Raw genomic sequence first — 17,538 nt, 5'->3', positions numbered from 1 at the left:
TAACTGACCAGCGTTTACTCTAGAGTGTTGGTATGCAGTAAGAATTAAATATTTTCTGCTATGTTTGATTAGTTGTCCTAAAGCCATACACTGAACAATCCATTCTCTGCTGGCTGATTTGAAATGCCACCTATACTAAGTTCTGACACAGAATTAAATACTCTCAGGTTTGAGTACCCTTTCTTATCTCATTGTTTTCAGAGACCCAACACACTCAGAAACCCCTGGAGTACAGAGCAAACTCCCCACTCGGCTTCCTCTGTGCTGGGAAGCCTTTCTTGCGGCCCACTGCCCCTTGTCTCTGTTTCTGCTGCAGTTCCGAGCTCCTTTCGTGTGGCTTGTAGGCCACGGGAATGTAGGCATCCTCTCCTTACCCCAACGTCTGGTCGGGTATCTGGCACACACAGGCCTTCGAAATATCCTACCCACGTCGTAAGCCTTCCCACCCACCTCCTCTCCTGCCTCTGTGCCACAGCGGGCATTTTATTTGTTTTAAAAACATGACCTAGAATTGCATTTCATTTCACTATCTCAGTTTTGGAGACTGGCAAGGTAGTCGTTTTATCTGTTTCAACAATATTTCCCTTCTAGTTTTAGTCCTATCCTTAAATATTTGCAATCCTCACGACACTAAGGCAAGAGCCAGTCCTGTATAACCAAGAGAATCCTGCTGCTCCGGGCCCGGTGCCTATACAGAAAACCGAGCGGACGCTGCTTCAGCGGGAGCACTACCCCGCCCCGCCCAGCACGCCCCGCGGCGGGCCTTCACGCCGGCCTGACGCTAATCTCAGGGCCCTTCATCCGGCGCACTCTAGGCAGCTTCCGGGCCAGAGAAATTTACTGGAAACGAGTCCTAGAACTGGCCACACCAGCCGCGGGAAGCAATGATTTGACGTAATGCCTAGTGCCAACCACAGGTTTAGTCCTTCTCGAGAAATCATGCTGAAGCCCTCTGACATCCCAAAGAGAAGGCAGGGGACACAGAAACACCAAAGGAAGGCTGCCAGAAGCCAAAGGTCCATAGACACTTCACTACCGGAGCCAGGGGACAGTGCCCACAGGGCCTCTACAGATTGGGAGCAGTTGACAAGATCAGCCCACCCTCCCCCTGCATGGTGTCACAACTGAAGGCACAACTGCTGAACCTGGAAAAGAAAGACAATGGGCATTGTGACAGCTGTCTTTAAAGATCTGAAAGGCTCTGATGTCTAAGAGGAAATGGATTTGTTCAGTCATTTCCTCAAAGGCTAGAACTAGACCCACTGGGTTGAAATCACAGGGAGGCAGACTGCAGGTCCAAATAAGAGCAAGCTTTCTATCTGGAGCTGCTCAACCACAGAGCAGCCTGCCTAGCGAAGGAGGCAATTAGTTACCTGGCACGCATGCTCATGTACACACACACACACACACACACACACACACACACACACGTTGCATAGAGAACGAATGTCAGCGATGCTCTGGAGGGATTCTGAACTAAGGGAGGATTAGACCAGGTGACCTCCAAAGGCGTCTTTTAAGACTATTGGATTTTGACCCTAGAATTTATTTAGATAAAGGTTAGCCTTCAAATGTAAAAATTTTAAAAAGACTGCATTCATTATCTAGAATTTTGAGAAGTATCAACCACACCCTTATACTGAGCATTACTGGCTTTTTATAATATGAATTTAATGATAAAAGATTAAAAGTAAGTTTGAGAGGCACCTGGGTGGCTCACTTGGTTAAGCTCCTGGCTCTTGAATGATCTCAGGGTCGTGAGATGGAGCCCCACATTGGGCTCCATGGAGCCTGCTTAAGATTCTCTCTCCCTCTGCCCCACCCCCCTCTCTCTCTCTCTAAAAAAACTAAATAAATACAAATAAGTTTCAGGGGAGCCTGGGTGGCTCAGTCAGTTAAGCGTACACCTGCAGCTCAGGTCATGATCCCAGGGTCCTGGGATCGAGCCCCCGCACTGGACTCCTTGCTCAGCGGGGAGTCTGCTTCTCTCTCTGCCGCTGCCCCTCCCCCACACGTGCTCACTCCCTCTCTCAAATAAGCAAATAAAATCTTTAAAAATTTTTGTAAAATAAAAATAAATTTGATCTTCCAAGATTTATAATTAGACACATATAACTTTTATCTTTACAGTAAGCTGGCTAGGTGAGTGAGCTGATATAGGTGAACCAATATATGAATGTTAGCCATGATAGCTTACAAGAGCCAACACTGCACAGTAAAGAGCTTCAAGACACATATGTAGGGTGCCTGGGTGGCTCAGTTGGTTAAGCAACTGCCTTCGGCTCAGGTCATGATCCTGGAGTCCCGGGATCGAGTCCCGCATCAGGCTCCCTGCCCAGCAGGGAGTCTGCTTCTCCCTCTGACCCTGCCCCCCTCTCATGTGCTTTCTCTCTCTCATTCTCTCTCTCTCTCAAATAAATAAATAAAATCTTTAAAAAAAAAAGACACATATGTAAAAACTACATTACCGCATCTGAAAACAAAACCCTACTTAATCTTCTTGAGTAGCTATAAAAGCAAGTGCTTGGAAACTTCTTGGTATAATTCTAAATTTAGTCTCTGAGGAGATGTAGGTTAGAATAAAAAATGGATACTGATTCAATCCGTCCCAGCCACCTCAGGAGCAGGACAGCCAGGGAAGGCCTCCCACAGCTGAGAGTGCACATCCTCCAGCCAAGTCCATGGGCCGTGGTGGCCCTGACCTTCGAGAGTCTGAGAAGCCTCACACCGTTGATGAGACAGCGTGGTCTGTGCTGTCCCCAAACCTGATCCTAAACTCAAGCTAGACCTGGACACAGCAGGCATTAGGCCATCTCTGCATGTCCTGATGAAAAGCCACCCCTCAGAATTTCCCCTTCTGAAGGTAAATCTGCTTGTCTGACAGTTTTCTAATTGCTTAAGGGAAAGACAAATGTAAATGATAAACTTTACATGAAGAGAACAGTTGAACAAGAAGAGAAAAGGGCCTTTGTACTTGGCTGGGGAAAGGCGGGAGATGACGGGAAATGATATCAGCATTTTAACGCATGCCACACGGAGGAAGGTAAACATGTACAAACAAACAAACCTGAAATTCTGCATGAACTGCCGGAACTTGTCCACCCGCTTTGCCAGTGGCACGATAATGTTGATGAGCGTGTTGCCCATGTTGAGCTTTTCTTGTTTTACTTTCATGATCGGGCCAAACGGTCGAAACAAGACGAGTCGTCTGAATTCGTGCTTCTGCTCCCCTTTGAACGTAAGCTCATACAGAGTGCCTTTATCCTTTTCTGTGCGGTAGATCCCTGTCAATGGAGACACAAAGAGAGTGTTAAAAATTAACCCTGGCTGCTGAGTATATTTTTTTTATAGCTGAGATCTAGCACAAAATGCCTTTTAAAACATTAAATTAAGATTAAATCTCTACATGTAATAAGTATTAGAAAACCCAAAATGCTCCCATATTTAAAATCCCCAAAGAAATCAAAATACCATCAATTTAAAAATCATAGTTTTGAAGACTTCCTATAAACACAGAAAGAAATTTGTGATGTTGGATACAAAACTGTATTTATAGTATACAGAGGCATTCATAAAAGGACAGTAAGGAAACATGCCAAAATAAGATGGGCTGTGATGTGGAGTGGGGTTGTGCGTTTTTTTTCTTTTCACTATTATCCACTCTTTCTGCAATAGGATTAGATAAATACCATAGTTATTCTATTTATTTAATTGTAAAAGAATGTTAAAATTATCTCTTAGAAATTACACCACTTCAGATGGACTGACCATAGCGATCTATTCAGAGCACTTCAGAGTGGCCCTCTGGAAGCTTCTGGAAGCGTTAAAGCACACAACACATAAAATACCCAGCACAGTGGTAGGCACACATCTTATTTAATTCCATATCATCCTTCCTACTTCTGAGAAGCATCATAGCTCAGTGCTCCCGAGCCAGACTACCTGGGATATCTAAGGCCCTCCAAACTGTGCTCTACCCCATGTCACTGGTACTGAAATGCCACAGTCGCCACCCGTCAACTCTCAAGATGAGCTTGACCCGACAGAATTTTTCTATCAAATAAGCAAACGATTCCCGATGCTTAGGTTCCACTGCCTGTGGGTGTTTTTTTCTATAGTCAGAAAAAAACTCCGGTAAGAATCCAACAAATTGCCAGACAAGCTCCTTCATCTTTTACCTCTGACTTGCCATGTTTTCTACTGCAGCTCTCATCCCTCCTCCCAGTCCCCACGTTAGCTGGCATGCACTTCCCAGTCTTGGAGTAGCTTCAAAAGTTCGTCTCCAGGGAAGTGCCTGCCCACGGGAGTTACAGTTCTCAGGCCTCTGACACACCACCCTCCTTTCTTCCTCACTCCCTCTGCTTTTGTGGGCACTACAGGTCTTCTTCACAAACACAGCCAGGTTCTCTGCTCCACTCTCTGCCGTACAGGGGCTTTTCATGCTCACAGCCTGCTTTACCGCCTCTTTGATCCTTTTCAAAGACTGGATCTCCTTCAGGAGCCCCAGAGAGGAGTCTGGTCCTGCGGATTTTCAAGTAGTCTCATTTCTCACAGCTGTCCCAAGGGCCTGCCTCGAGAATCAAGCTGCACAATCTGCGGGCGGCCAGCACGGGTGATTTAAGGACCCAGGCACACAGTGACAAGGCCTGAGTGCCCTCCTGAAGCCTCCATCGATTCCTTGGGTAACAGGGTATACTGCTCAACGGCCCTCAGAGCCACAGAAGCCGAGAGAGGTTTTGCTGAGCTCACGTTGGAACAGAACTTAGAGTCCCTGCAGGGGCCATTCATGGAAGAAAGAAGAAGGTTCATGTCTTAGGAAGCTCAAAGGACTTCTTTGAAAATGTGAAGTGGTTCCCTTCAAAGTCTGTTCATTCTTTCGGGCAATCAGTACTCGCTGAGGAAACAGGCTCTCGGCAACGTCTAGCGCTGTCTGCTGCAGCTGGGGAAACCACCAACTTCCGGGGTTAAAATAAGGCTGGGCGAGTGAGAAAGGGGTCGCTTTTGGTAACAGAGGCCGCACAGCTGGGAGGGGCCCGCCAGGGGCCGGTGGCTGCGCCTCGTCAAGCTCCTGGTATCTGGTGTCAGCAAGCACACCTTCTCCACACAGCCGTCCATGTGGGAAAGGCTGCCGACAGCTTAATGTGCAGATAAAAATGTACGTGGGCTGAAGAGAGTTTTTTAACTGAGTCATTTTCTTTCTTGGCACCAGGATAAGAATCATTAACTTTTAAAAATCTGAATCCACAGATTTGAAAATACAGGTAGGGAGATACACGAACCCATCTGAAGCGATGGGCATCTACTTAGAGAGAAGCCCGGAAATGTGAGAATTCTCACGACAGTGATCCTCATAGGTACGTCAGAGGAGCTGCCTCCCGACAGGCAGCAGCTGTGGCCGTGGCCCCCAGGTGTGGCACCGCTTCCTGTGGAGGCCAGCGCACCCAGGCCGAGTGTGCACACAACAGTTTCAGCTGCTTTCTCACTGTCTTCCACATCCCATGCCTCAAAATAGTAATTGCATCAACTTTTTAGCATATTTCCCCATACTCAAACTAATTAAATTAATTATGTCTTACAAATCTGATTTAGATCTCTTAAGTCCATTTCAAGTAAGTTATTTAAAACTCTCTTGCAACCTGTGTCCACTAAAACCCACACCCAGCCATCCACCCACCACACCCGCAGGCACGCCCTCCCACACCTGCACACTGGCACTCTCAGTCCGCTTGTAACACAAAGAACAACTCCTCAGTGGAGCCCCGTGCCTCCTGGAAATCTTCAGTGGTGGAAACACAAAGAGCCTGAGAGAAAGGGGGCAGGCAGAAGGATTCCGAGACAGAAATGGCCTTTCAGCCAATGAGCTGGCATGCACACCAGCAAATACAAAGCAAAGCGGCTTTGCGTAGGATAGCATCATTTTTAGGCATTATGTAAATTAAAGATCAAAATAAAAACTTTGGTGCTAGCTTAGATTTTGGGTTAGATACCCTAACTGCCCTCTTTCCATTGACACCAAGTTTACTTTGAGTTTGGTATTTCCGCTTCCTGAGCAAATATCCTAGTGCTCATCTTATGCTACTCAAGGGGACCAGGCTGTATGTAGGATGACCCACTAGGTGGGGACACCCCTGGCATCCAAGATAAAGCTTCATGGTCTGCTGCAAATGTCTGTTCCTTCAGCAGGTGAGGAACTAACCAGACAGAGGCCCCCTCTCCACGTCTTGTCATCAACCTAGGACCTCAGAAATCAAGATGCCAGATGTCAAGGAGGTACCACTCCTTACCCTCACACTCTTTTTTTTTTAAAGATTTTTTTCAAGATTTTATTTATTTATTTGAGAGAGAGAGAGAATGAGAGAGAGCATGAGAGGGAAGAGGGTCAGAGGGAGAAGGAGGCTCCCCGCTGAGCAGGGATCCCGATGCGGGACTTGATCCCGGGACTCCAGGATCATGACCTGAGCCGAAGGCAGTCACTTAACCGACTGAGCCACCCCGGCGCCCATTACCCTCACACTCTTACTTACCCTCCCTCAATATGAGTGTCCACAGGTTGTGGTCAATGCTGCCTGCTGATCCCAGAAGTGTCTCCGCTGTCCTACCTTCCCACACAGGTCAGGTCTCTCACCAGGATAACTACAATTCTCTGCCAACCCACATCCCACTTCCAGGGCCCAATCCATCCTGCAAAGGATATCCTGAGACTGCCACGAATCTTCAAATGCTCAGGTACTACAAGTAAGTAACTCTCCCCATAAAACAATAAAAAGTAACCACTTTCAGGCTTTTCGTCAACGGCCAGGGTAGGGAATTGTCTGTACACACCTTGCTTTCCACTCATCACGGTGCGTCAGCCCACAGCAGCTTCTGGACGTGTCCTGACGCAAGCTTATCACTGTTTCCAACCTTCACCAAACGTGTTTCTTCTGTTTGATAAGAAATGGTTGCACCGACCGGTGTCCTTGCCAAAGCACTTCATGAATTGCCTTGTCGTACTTCTATTTATTGCGTTCTGTGTGTATCTGTTCTTGTTACGAAGCCATGCAGACAACTTCATCACTTTAATCTCTCCGGAATTTCTAAGAGCCTCAGCTTACTTAGAGCTCGTCCTTACTTCATCACTACTACTAATAGCTGACTTTCTTTTCAGAGGCATTTTCTCCCCCACAAAACTACAACCCACCTATCACTTCATGAAGGCTATCAGGTACTTAACAATAAACAGGAAGCAAGGGCATGTTGTGATTCCAGCGCAGCCGTGGGCGGGGATCCTCGCCAGGGACCCGCCAGCCCGACACGTTTCATATTCACGTGACATGGTTACTCTTATCCTCACTGATTTTTCTTATTATGTACTGTGGATTGTGTTTTATATTAGAAATATAAAAATGAACATAAAATCACTGTGCTCTCAGAGAGAAAGGTAGATAGGTAAGCAACACAGGCATAAATGCATGATAAGCCCCTAAGAGAGTCTGCCTAAGCTGGAAGGGAACAGAAAGGAGGAAGTCTTCTACCTAGTGGAGGTATCAACAGTTTGATAGAAGATATTTCACCAGAACTGAAGACTGAGTGGGTGTTTGCCACGACTGCAAAATCAGAGAGGGCATTCTGTGGAAAGACAGCAGCATAAGCTAAGATACTGAAAAAACGAAAACTTGAGGCACTTCAGGGAAGCTGGGGTGCAGAAGTTACGTCTGGGACAGAGACGGGGGACGAAGCTGGAGAGTCAGGTGGGGCACGCCATGCTGGCCCGGAGCTCAGGGGAGTGTGGCAGGTTGTTACAGAGGAGCCGGGAGACCACGTCAGCACCATCCCCTTAGAGCAGCGGGAGCGTGGAGGGACCACAGGGATTGAGCTCAGATTGCCATGAGGAGGGAACCACAATGATTCAGCAAGAAAGGACAAAGGCCTGAACAAGTGCCAGTGGGAGGATGAGAAGCAGAAAGAACTCAAGAAATGGGACAAATGTAGTGTGTGGGGGAGAGGGAGAAACGTGGTGTGACTCCAGTTACGGGTGAGAAAGGGGCTGTGAGTGGAGCACCGGATGTGCTGATTTCCGGCGCTGTAGGAGGACGGAAGCTCAGCAGACAGGCCTCCCACTGACACACAGAGGTAGGTGTCCCCAGCATGCAGAGCCACCAGGAAGTCTGTAAGGACAGAAGAGGGAGCCCGGGACGCTGGCCTGGGGTGTCCCAACCCTGCAGGAGCCGTGTGTGTGGATCAGCAAAGGAGGCTGAGAGGCCAGGAGCAATGAGAGCGGGACGACGCAGAAGACAGGAGCCCGCCCGTGAGCGACGGGCAGCGGCCGTGCTGGCTGTTCCATCAGGGTTAAGTACGAGGACGAAACTGGCCCCCTGGAGGGCAAGCAGGCGGTCACTGGTGACCTGACCAATGAGGGTTTCAGAGAAGTGTCAGGGCTGCAGGCCAGACGTGAAGGGTGATTAGAGCCGAAGCACCAAGTTGAGGGAGTTGAGTATTTTCCTTTCATCTCTTTGAAGTTGTCAAGTGACGGTTGCTGCCTCAGGACCGTTGCCTTTTCTCTCCTGTCTGCCTGGGATGCTTTCCCCCCAGGGGTCAGGCATGGCTGGATACTTCTCGCCACGAGTCTCAGCCCAAAGCCATCTCCTCGAAGAGGCCTTCCGTGGTCTTGCTCCCCAACCCCCCGTCCCCATCACTCTGCCACCGCTTTCCCATTTCTCGTTTGTTTGAATGTTTGCACCGCACACTATGTGAATGTGTCTACTGACCCGCCTATTCCCACCACTAGAAGGTAAGCTCCACGGAAACCACAACTGTTTCTGCAGCCCTAATGCATACCCCTCACACAGAGGTAGGGCAGGAGGGTGGGAAGGAAGGTGCTTGGTTAGAAGGGAATGAATGCAACAGAGTAGCACCCAGAGGAACTTGGGTTGACAGTGTTTCTTAAAAAAAAAGGGGGGGTGCACCTGGGTGGCTCAGTTGCTTAAGTGTCTGCCTTTGGCTCAGTCATTAACCCTGGGGTCTTGGGATCGAGCCCCGCGTCGGGCTCCCTCCTCAGCAGGGAGCCTGCTTCTCCCCCTGCTTTCCACTCATGCTCTCTCTCACTGTCTCTGTCTCTCTCAAATAAATAAATAAAATATTTTTTAAAAAATAGGAAAGGGGCACCTGGGTGGTGCAGTTGATTAAGCATCCAACTCTTGGTTTCAGCTCAGGTCAGGATCTCAAGGTCATGAGATCGAGCCCCATGTCAGGCTCGGTGCTCAGCACAGAGTCTGCTTAAGATTCTCTCCCTCCTGCTCAAGGGCTCTCCCTCTCTCTCTCTCTCAAGTAAGTAAGTAAGTAAATAAATAAATAAATAAATAAACAAATCTTTTAAAAAAATAGGAAAAAGAAACAAGCTTTCATATGTTGAGAGGAAGGAACAAATAGAACCAGGCAATGAGGATGCACGGATGTAATGACAAACTGAGAGGTGAGGGGGGGGAACCACGACCCAGAAAAGACACGTTTTTGGACAGAGCAGCATCACCTATTCTCCCAAACAGGGCAGAAGTTGGAGAGCAAGGGTGCAGGTGGTGCAGGTGTGGGGCAAGGAGCCAAAGGAACCCACGAGAACTAATACCGTTAATTCCTCGGTGAAGCAGGAGGAAGGGCAGGCTGAGGACGAGAGGACTAAGGGTGGATACAGGCTTTGTGAGGGCGCTGGGGGCTCGGGAGGGTGGCCAGAGAGTGCGGCTGGGCTGGAGATCATAAATTTGTACCGATACCAGCATGTATGGAACTTCAGCGGCTTTTCTCCTGCAGCATGAAGAACAGGCAAAGGAGGGGAAAAGACAGTGAGTGACTGATCTAGGACCAGGCTCTGCAGGGCAAGGAAATCAGGGCGCTGGGAAGCAAGTGGCTGAAGGAACACACTATGGGGTCCAGGCTAGAGAAGGAGTCGTCAAGCCTAAGGAAAGGCAGGTCAAAGTTTACGGAATGGGTCAGAGTGTGAATAAACAATGGAGAGACCGAAGTCAGAAGTAATAACAGAAGTCCTGGGGGAAAATGGATTTCTGACGATGTCTAAGTTTAATGAAGAAGCAGGGCTCTTACAGGAGATGACAAGGCCCACACTGCCCTGGAAACCAGCCTGTGCACTTTCGCTCCCTCCCTGCCCTTGCCTCAGCCAGACCACACAATGTGCCGTTCGAGACCCCTGACTACACAGATCTCGTTTTCGCCCTGAGCTCTTATTCTTCAAGGACTGTGGGCTTCTTACGAAGACGTGGTAGATCCATCGCTTTCTGTAACTTTAAGAAACCAGTGGCAAACAATGACAGTCTAGACGCCTACCTGGGGTAAAGGGAGTTTAAGGGGCTCAACACAGCAGTGGGGCACTAATATAGTGGGGTATTCTGCAGGGATTCCAGAACAAACATCCAAGGCGGGGGAGTCAAAGCGGCCACTGTCAGGGCCCGTTTCCGAACAGCTGCAGAACTTCCTCTCAACACACCATGGGACGGTATATCCAGGATGCTGTGGAAAGCAGATGACTTCAGATCCAGGTAGCAGCAATGAGCAGGAGTTAAAAGGTCAAAGGGCAGGGAATGTGTGACCTTGTTACTGTCTCTGGCCAACCGCTGAGCCTGTCTGTGTGAAATGACTTGAGCAATGTACTGCCAAAACAGAGGACATACTGCAGGTGTCTCCTTCTCAAAGCACACTCAGAAACTTCATCTTAGGCCTAAAAAAGTCTTCCAACAAGGTAAGCCACTTACCCATTTCCTTTTACAGACGGGTGAATTGAGGCCCTCATAGCAGTTAAATAAGGAACATGTTCAAGGTTACAAGTGGTATCCTTGCAGATGATGGGCATAATGACTGCATTTCAGAGCATGCCATGGTAAATCTCTTTGAAGGTAACTTTACCATCAAAAGGATGTTTATAATTCTTTCTTCTCTGCTCTTCCTTTCAAGATTGACTTTCGAGGACAGAAAAACATCAACAAAGATCACTTCAGAAAGCTAATCGTTAACTTTCCAAAGTATATCAGGAAAGTCAGGCTTAAAACTCATCTCTGAAGATTAATATATTAGCGATTCATTCACGGACACCAATTTCCTCATCTTTAAGAAATGGGATTAATAATAATACTTCTTCATAGGGCTGTTGTAAAGATTAAATAAATTAGTACATGTCTGGTACATGGGAAGTACTCAGTGATGTCAGCAATAGCAATAACCCTAATAACTGTTATTACTACTATAATTATCATGTCATCCTACTTTGCTCCATTAGCCATTTAATGCATTCTGGCTCTTGGTCAGAGAGGTCCGGGCCCTGGGGCAGGCCTTCCTCTTGTTATGCTACACTGGCATTCCACGTGTTTAGAAGCTGAATCCAATCATTCATCATTGTGGATCCAGAGATATGAGGATTCTTGAATACTCTGGTAAAAAGCCTGGTAATATGCAAAGTAGCATATATAATATTTAAGTCAGGAAAATTTTGAGCAATATTGCAATAGGATTTTATTTTTAGCTGTTGCTTATGCATAGTCTCAGCTGGAATTTTCAAACCATTGATCCCATAGCCCTTTATCAGATATCATGATCTTTTGTCTGACGATACCATCCCCTCATCACCATACTGGTTAGCAAGACCCTGCACCCTATCACACCTACACCCCCCCCCAACACTGACATAATTAGAACAGCCTCCTTCCCTCTGCCAGACACACGCAGTCTCCTGGCTTTGTTGACGGCTTCTGTGCTTGGCCAACATCTATGCCAGAGACTCGCAGCCCAACTCTTGCTTCACTGCTCACTTTGTGCCACTTTAAACAAGATATTTAATGACACAGGGTTCCTACTTTTTAGTCTTAAAATTGAATCACAGTGTATGTTCAAAGCATCAACAACAACTGCTTTGTGCTTCAAGGAAAATCATTAGTTGGATCTTACATAAGCATTTATTTTATTTTATTTGACTAACTCATCTAATTAGTGGTAAAAATTCATCTTAGCTTTACAAATAGGCTATAAGAGCAAGTCACTGGCCATCTGGGGGAAAATAGGTATATTTCTGTGGAACTTCTGAACTACATATAAACCACCCCAAGCTGAAGAACAAGAAAAGAATCAGAAGACCTAGAATATAGGTCACAATTTTCTACCATAACAGACATTAATTGACTTGTATTCATCCATGCCAGTAGAAACTGGTAAGCTTTAGAAAAGACAGATTCTTCGGCCCTACACCAGACATGTTAAATTGGGTCTGAGGACTAGCTTTTGGGAACCACTGGTGTACCCCAAACCAGTACAAAAGTTAGAGAGTAAAAATGAAGAATTAGCTATTGTAATAAATAATGACGGTCCCAGTCAATGGAGTTTCTGATGGGAGTAGAGCTATGACCAAAGGCTCACTAAACACATCTTACAACAAGGATGGATGGAGCCACTATCCCTGAAGCTTCTAGGATGGTCACAAAAAGGAAGAGGAATCGATACCCGCACCAACCTGGAGAATCAGCATGAAAAGTACACTTTTAAACCCCAATCATTTTTTTTTTTTTTTTGGTCTTTGAACATCTACTTCATAATACAAAGTTTGGAGCTACGGCCCAAACCTGGGCAATATTTTAAATGAAATCTGCATAATGTATCATTTCCTGCAAACATTCCAGGGCCACAAGGACAGTAAGTAAAGCTAAAATGATAATTTTAGCTAGTGAACCCATTAATCCAGTCACTCATTCACTTCACAATCCCTCAAAAAGCACCTGCCATTACTGATAATAGACTAGAGTACACAGAGATAAAACATGGATCTGCCCTGGAGAGCACAAAAACAGACACGAGCAGCTAGAGCACTGTGGTTAGGGCCAACGGCGCTACTTCTGTTGGGGAGACTCGGGGACAGCCTCCCAGAGAGGCAAGTATCTGAGCAGTGTGGGGGAGGAGGACTGTGTAGGGGGCGGACTCAGCACGGGCAGCTCGAGGACTCTGTGGGCAGCCTGACCAGCACATACAATAGTGTCCAGCAGTATGACGGAAGGATATGGTATATTCAGAAAAGCCCTCAAGTTCAGTAAGGCTGAGAGAGGGGGCTGGTGAAGAACACGGCAAGACAGGAAGCTCAAGGGTCAGGCAGGTTCCAAATCACGATGGCCTTATGAGTCACGCTCAGGAGGACTTCCTGTTTGCCACCAACATAGATTTGTGGGTTTCGTGTGGCTATTTGTTTGTGGATTTTCTTATACTTTTTGGACAATCGTTGTAACAAAAATATAACAATCCGAATCTTAAACAGTAAAAAAGTATATTCTAACTGGTATAACGTTTTGAAGAAACCTCCCCTCCCTTGAAATTAGCTTCAATTGCACTTTCCTCCACATCCCTACAGACACACACTCAGACATGGATACACACCTCAACCTGGTCATCAAGGGATGGTCACACATAATGAGAGAGTAAAATCAACACATAATGAGAGAGTTTTCCCTTTGGGGTGAAAAGCACACCAAGAAATAACTTCAATAACGACTACTCGGAACTCTGAGGTATGTCAACCCAAGAGAAACATCCTTTTTAATATAATGATCTGCTCAGAATACCAAGCTACACTTTGGCCATGTGAGACCCCTGTGAGGTAGCAAGTCATAAAGTGACACTTGACAACAAAGCCAGGGAAAGTTCTACAGAGATAATCTGGCCCAGGAGAGAGACAGACCTGAATTTTAATTCCATTCAACCATTAACTTTCTCTATAACTTTGGATAAGGTCAGTTTTCAAAGCTTCAGTTTCCCCAACTATACAACACAGGCACTAAATAATACATGGTTCACTGTGCCCACGAAATAACAAAAAACTAGAAGAAACACAATTATAATCCTAGGATTAGGAAAGCTATTGCCTGTACGAAATTCCTACAGCAACTTGAATAACATCATAAAACTAATAATGGGTTTCCCAGGTAGGCATCCATTTCATCCAGATTGCTCCATTTATTAGCATATAGTTGTTGATAGTAATTTTTAATAATTGTTTCTATTTCCTTGGTGTTAGTCGTGATCTCTCCCCTTTCATTCATAATTTTATTAATTTGGGTCCTTTCTCTTTTCTTTCGGATAAATCTGGCCAGTGGTTTATCGATCTTATTAATTCTTTCAAAGAACCAGCTTCTAGTTTTGTTGATCTGATCTACTGTGTTTCTGGTTTCTAATTCATTGATCTCTGCTCTAATCTTAATTACTTCTCTTCTAATGCATGGCTTAGGCATCGTTTGTTGCTTTCTCTCAAGTTCTTTAAGGTGTAGAGTTAGCTGCTGAATTCGGGATTTTTCTATTTTTTTGAGTGAGGCTTGGATGGCTATGTATTTCCCCCTTAGGACCACCTTTGCAGTATCCCATAGGTTTTGGACCGATGTGTTTTCATTCTCATTGGTTTCCATGAATTAAGTTCTTCTTTGATTTCCTAGTTGACCCAAACATTCTTGAGCAGAGTGGTCTTTAGCTTCCAAGTGTTAGAATTTCTGCCAAATTTTTTCTTGTGATTGAATTCCAGTTTTAAAGCATTAATGGTCTGAGAATATGCAGGAAATAATCTCAGTCTTTTGGTATCAGTTGAGACCTGATTTGTGACCCAGTATGTGGTCTATTCTGGAGAAAGTTCCACGTGCGCTCGAGAAGAATGAATATTCTGTTGTTTTAGGATGGAATGTTCTGTATGTATCTATGAGGTCCATCTGGTCCAGTGTGTCATTCAAAGCTCTTGTTTCTTTGTTGATTTTCTGCTTAGATGATCTGTCTATTGCTGAGAGTGGAGTGTTGAGGTCTCCTACAAGTAACGTATTGTTATCAATATGACTCTTTATTTTTGTTAACAGTTGGCTTATGTAGATGGCTGCTCCCATGTTGGGGGCGTAGATATTTACAACTGTTAGATCTTCTTGTTGGATAGACCCTTTAAGAATGATATACTGAGCAACCTGGATGAAATGGATGCCTTCCTGAAAGCCTATAAACTCCCAAGGCTGAAACAGGAAGAAATTGACAACCTGAATAGGCCAATAACCAATACCAAGATTGAAGCAGTGATCAAAAACCTCCCAAAAAACAAGAGTCCAGGGCCTGATGGATTCCCTGGGGAACTCTACCAAACATTCAAAGAAGAAATAATACCTATTCTCCCGAAACTGTTTCAAAAAATAGAAACAGAAGGAAAGCTTCCAGACTCATTCTATGAGGCCAGCATTACCTTAATCCCCAAACCAGGCAAAGACCCCATCAAAAAGGAGAATTTCAGACCAATATCCCTGATGAATATGGATTCCAAAATCCTCAACAAAATCCTAGCTAATAGGATCCAACAATACATTAAAAGGATCCACCACGACCAAGTGGGATTTATCCCTGGGATACAAGGGTGGTTCAACATTCGCAAACCAATCAGTGTGATAGAACACATTAATAAGAGGAGAGAGAAGAACCATATGGTCCTCTCAATTGATGCAGAAAAAACATTTGACAAAATACAGCAGCCTTTCCTGATTAAAACTCTTCAGAGTGTAGGGATAGAGGGAAAACTCCTCAAGTTCATAAAATCCATTTATGAAAAACCCACAGAGAATATCATCCTCAATGGGGAAAAGCTGAGAGCCTTTCCCTTAAGATCAGGAACATGTCAAGGATGCCCACTCTCACCACTATTGTTCAACATAGTACTAGAAGTCGTAGCAACAGGAATCAGAAAACAAAAAGAAATAAAATGTATTCAAACTGGCAAAGAAGAAGTCAAACTCTCTCTTTTCACAGATGATATGACACTTTATGTGGAAAACCCAAAAGACTCCACCCCCAAATTACTAGAACTCATAGAGCAATTCAGTAATGTGGCAGGATACAAAATCAATGCACAGAGATCAGTTGCTTTCTTATACACTAACAATGCAACTGTAGAAAGAGAAATTAGAGAAACGATTCCATTTACAATAGGATCAAAAACCATAAGATACCTCGAAATAAACCTAACCAAAGAGGTAAAGGATCTATACTCTAGGAACTACAGAACACTCATGGAAGAAATTGAAGAAGACACAAAAAGATGGGAAAACATTCCATGCTCATGGATCAGAAGAATAAACATTGTTAAAATGTCTATGCTACCCAGAGCAATCTATACCTTCAATGTCATCCCAATCAAAATTCCAATGACATTTTTCAAAGTGCTGGAACAAACAATCCTAAAATTTGTATGGAATCAGAAAAGACCCTGAATCGCCAAGGAAATGTTGAAAGAGAAAAACAAAGCTGGGGCCATCATGTTGCCGGATTTCAAGCTATATTACAAAGCAGTGATCTCCAAGACAGCATGGTACAGGCACAAAAACAGACATATAGACCAATGGAACAGAATAGAGAGCCCAGATATGGACCCTCAACTCTATGGTCAAATAATCTTTGACAATGCAGGAAAGAATATGCAATGGAAAAAAGACAGTCTCTTCAATAAATGGTGCTGGGAAAATTGGAAAGCCACATGCAGAAGAATGAAACTCGACTATTCTCTAACACCATACACAAAGATAAACTCAAAATGGATGAAAGACCTCAATGTGAGACAGGAATCCATCAAAATCCTAGAGAAGAACATAGGCAGTAACCTCTCTGACATCGGCCACAGCAACTTCTTTCAAGATACATCTCCCAAGGCTAGTGAAACAAAAGCAAAAATGAACTTTTGGGACTTCATCAAGATAAAAAGCTTCTGCACAGCAAAGGAAACAGTCAACAAAACAAAGAGACAACCCACAGAATGGGAGAAGATATTTGCAAATGACACTACAGATAAAGGGCTGGTATCCAAGATCTATAAAGAACTTCTCAAACTCAACACCCAAAAAACAAATAATCAAGTCAAAAAATGGGCAGAAGACTTGAACAGACACTTCTCTGAAGAAGACATACAAATGGCTAACAGACACATGAAAAAATGTTCATCGTCATCAGCCATCAGGGAAATTCAAATCAAAACCACATTGAGATACCACCTTACACCAGTTAGAATGGCAAAAATTGACAAGGCAAGAAACAACAAATGTTGGAGAGGTTGTGGATAAAGGGGAACCTTCTTACACTGTTGGTGGGAATGCAAGTTGATATAGCCACTTTGGAAAACAGTGTGGTGGTGCCTCAAAAAATTAAAAATAGAGCTACCCTACGACCCAGCAATTGCACTACTTGGTATTTACCCCAAAGACGCAGATGTGGTGCAAAGAAGGACCATGTGCACCCCAATGTTCATAGCAGCAATGTCCACAATAGCCAAACTGTGGAAACAGCCGAGATGCCCTTCAACAGACGAATGGATAAAGAAGATGTGGTATATATACACAATGGAATATTATGCAGCCATCAAAAGGAATGAGATCTTGCCATTTGCAACGACGTGGATGGAACTGGAGGGTGTTATGCTGAGTGAAATAAGTCAATCAGAGAAAGACATGTATCACATGACCTCACTGATATGAGGAATTCTTAATCTCAGGAAACAAACTGAGTGTTACTGGATGG

The 17,538-nt window shown here is 45.0% G+C and overlaps 1 protein-coding gene across 10 annotated transcripts in view; it reads right to left on the bottom strand.

The window, feature by feature from the left end:
- CSGALNACT1 (chondroitin sulfate N-acetylgalactosaminyltransferase 1) overlaps positions 1 to 17,538 on the bottom strand; it is a 333,772-nt gene that overhangs the window by 42,089 nt on the left and 274,145 nt on the right. For all 10 annotated transcript variants that reach the window (XM_073902605.1, XM_025885941.2, XM_025885937.2 and 7 more), the window contains one exon: positions 3,068 to 3,284. In XM_073902605.1, the coding sequence (XP_073758706.1) occupies positions 3,068 to 3,284 (217 nt within the window). The remainder of the gene's footprint in view (positions 1 to 3,067; positions 3,285 to 17,538) is intronic.

Source organism: Callorhinus ursinus, unplaced genomic scaffold (genome assembly GCF_003265705.2).
Source record: "Callorhinus ursinus isolate GAN/ISIS: 27379988/994484 unplaced genomic scaffold, GSC_fseal_2.0 scaffold17, whole genome shotgun sequence".
Taxonomy (NCBI): domain Eukaryota; kingdom Metazoa; phylum Chordata; class Mammalia; order Carnivora; family Otariidae; genus Callorhinus; species Callorhinus ursinus.
This window is presented reverse-complemented; position numbering and strand designations above follow the sequence as displayed.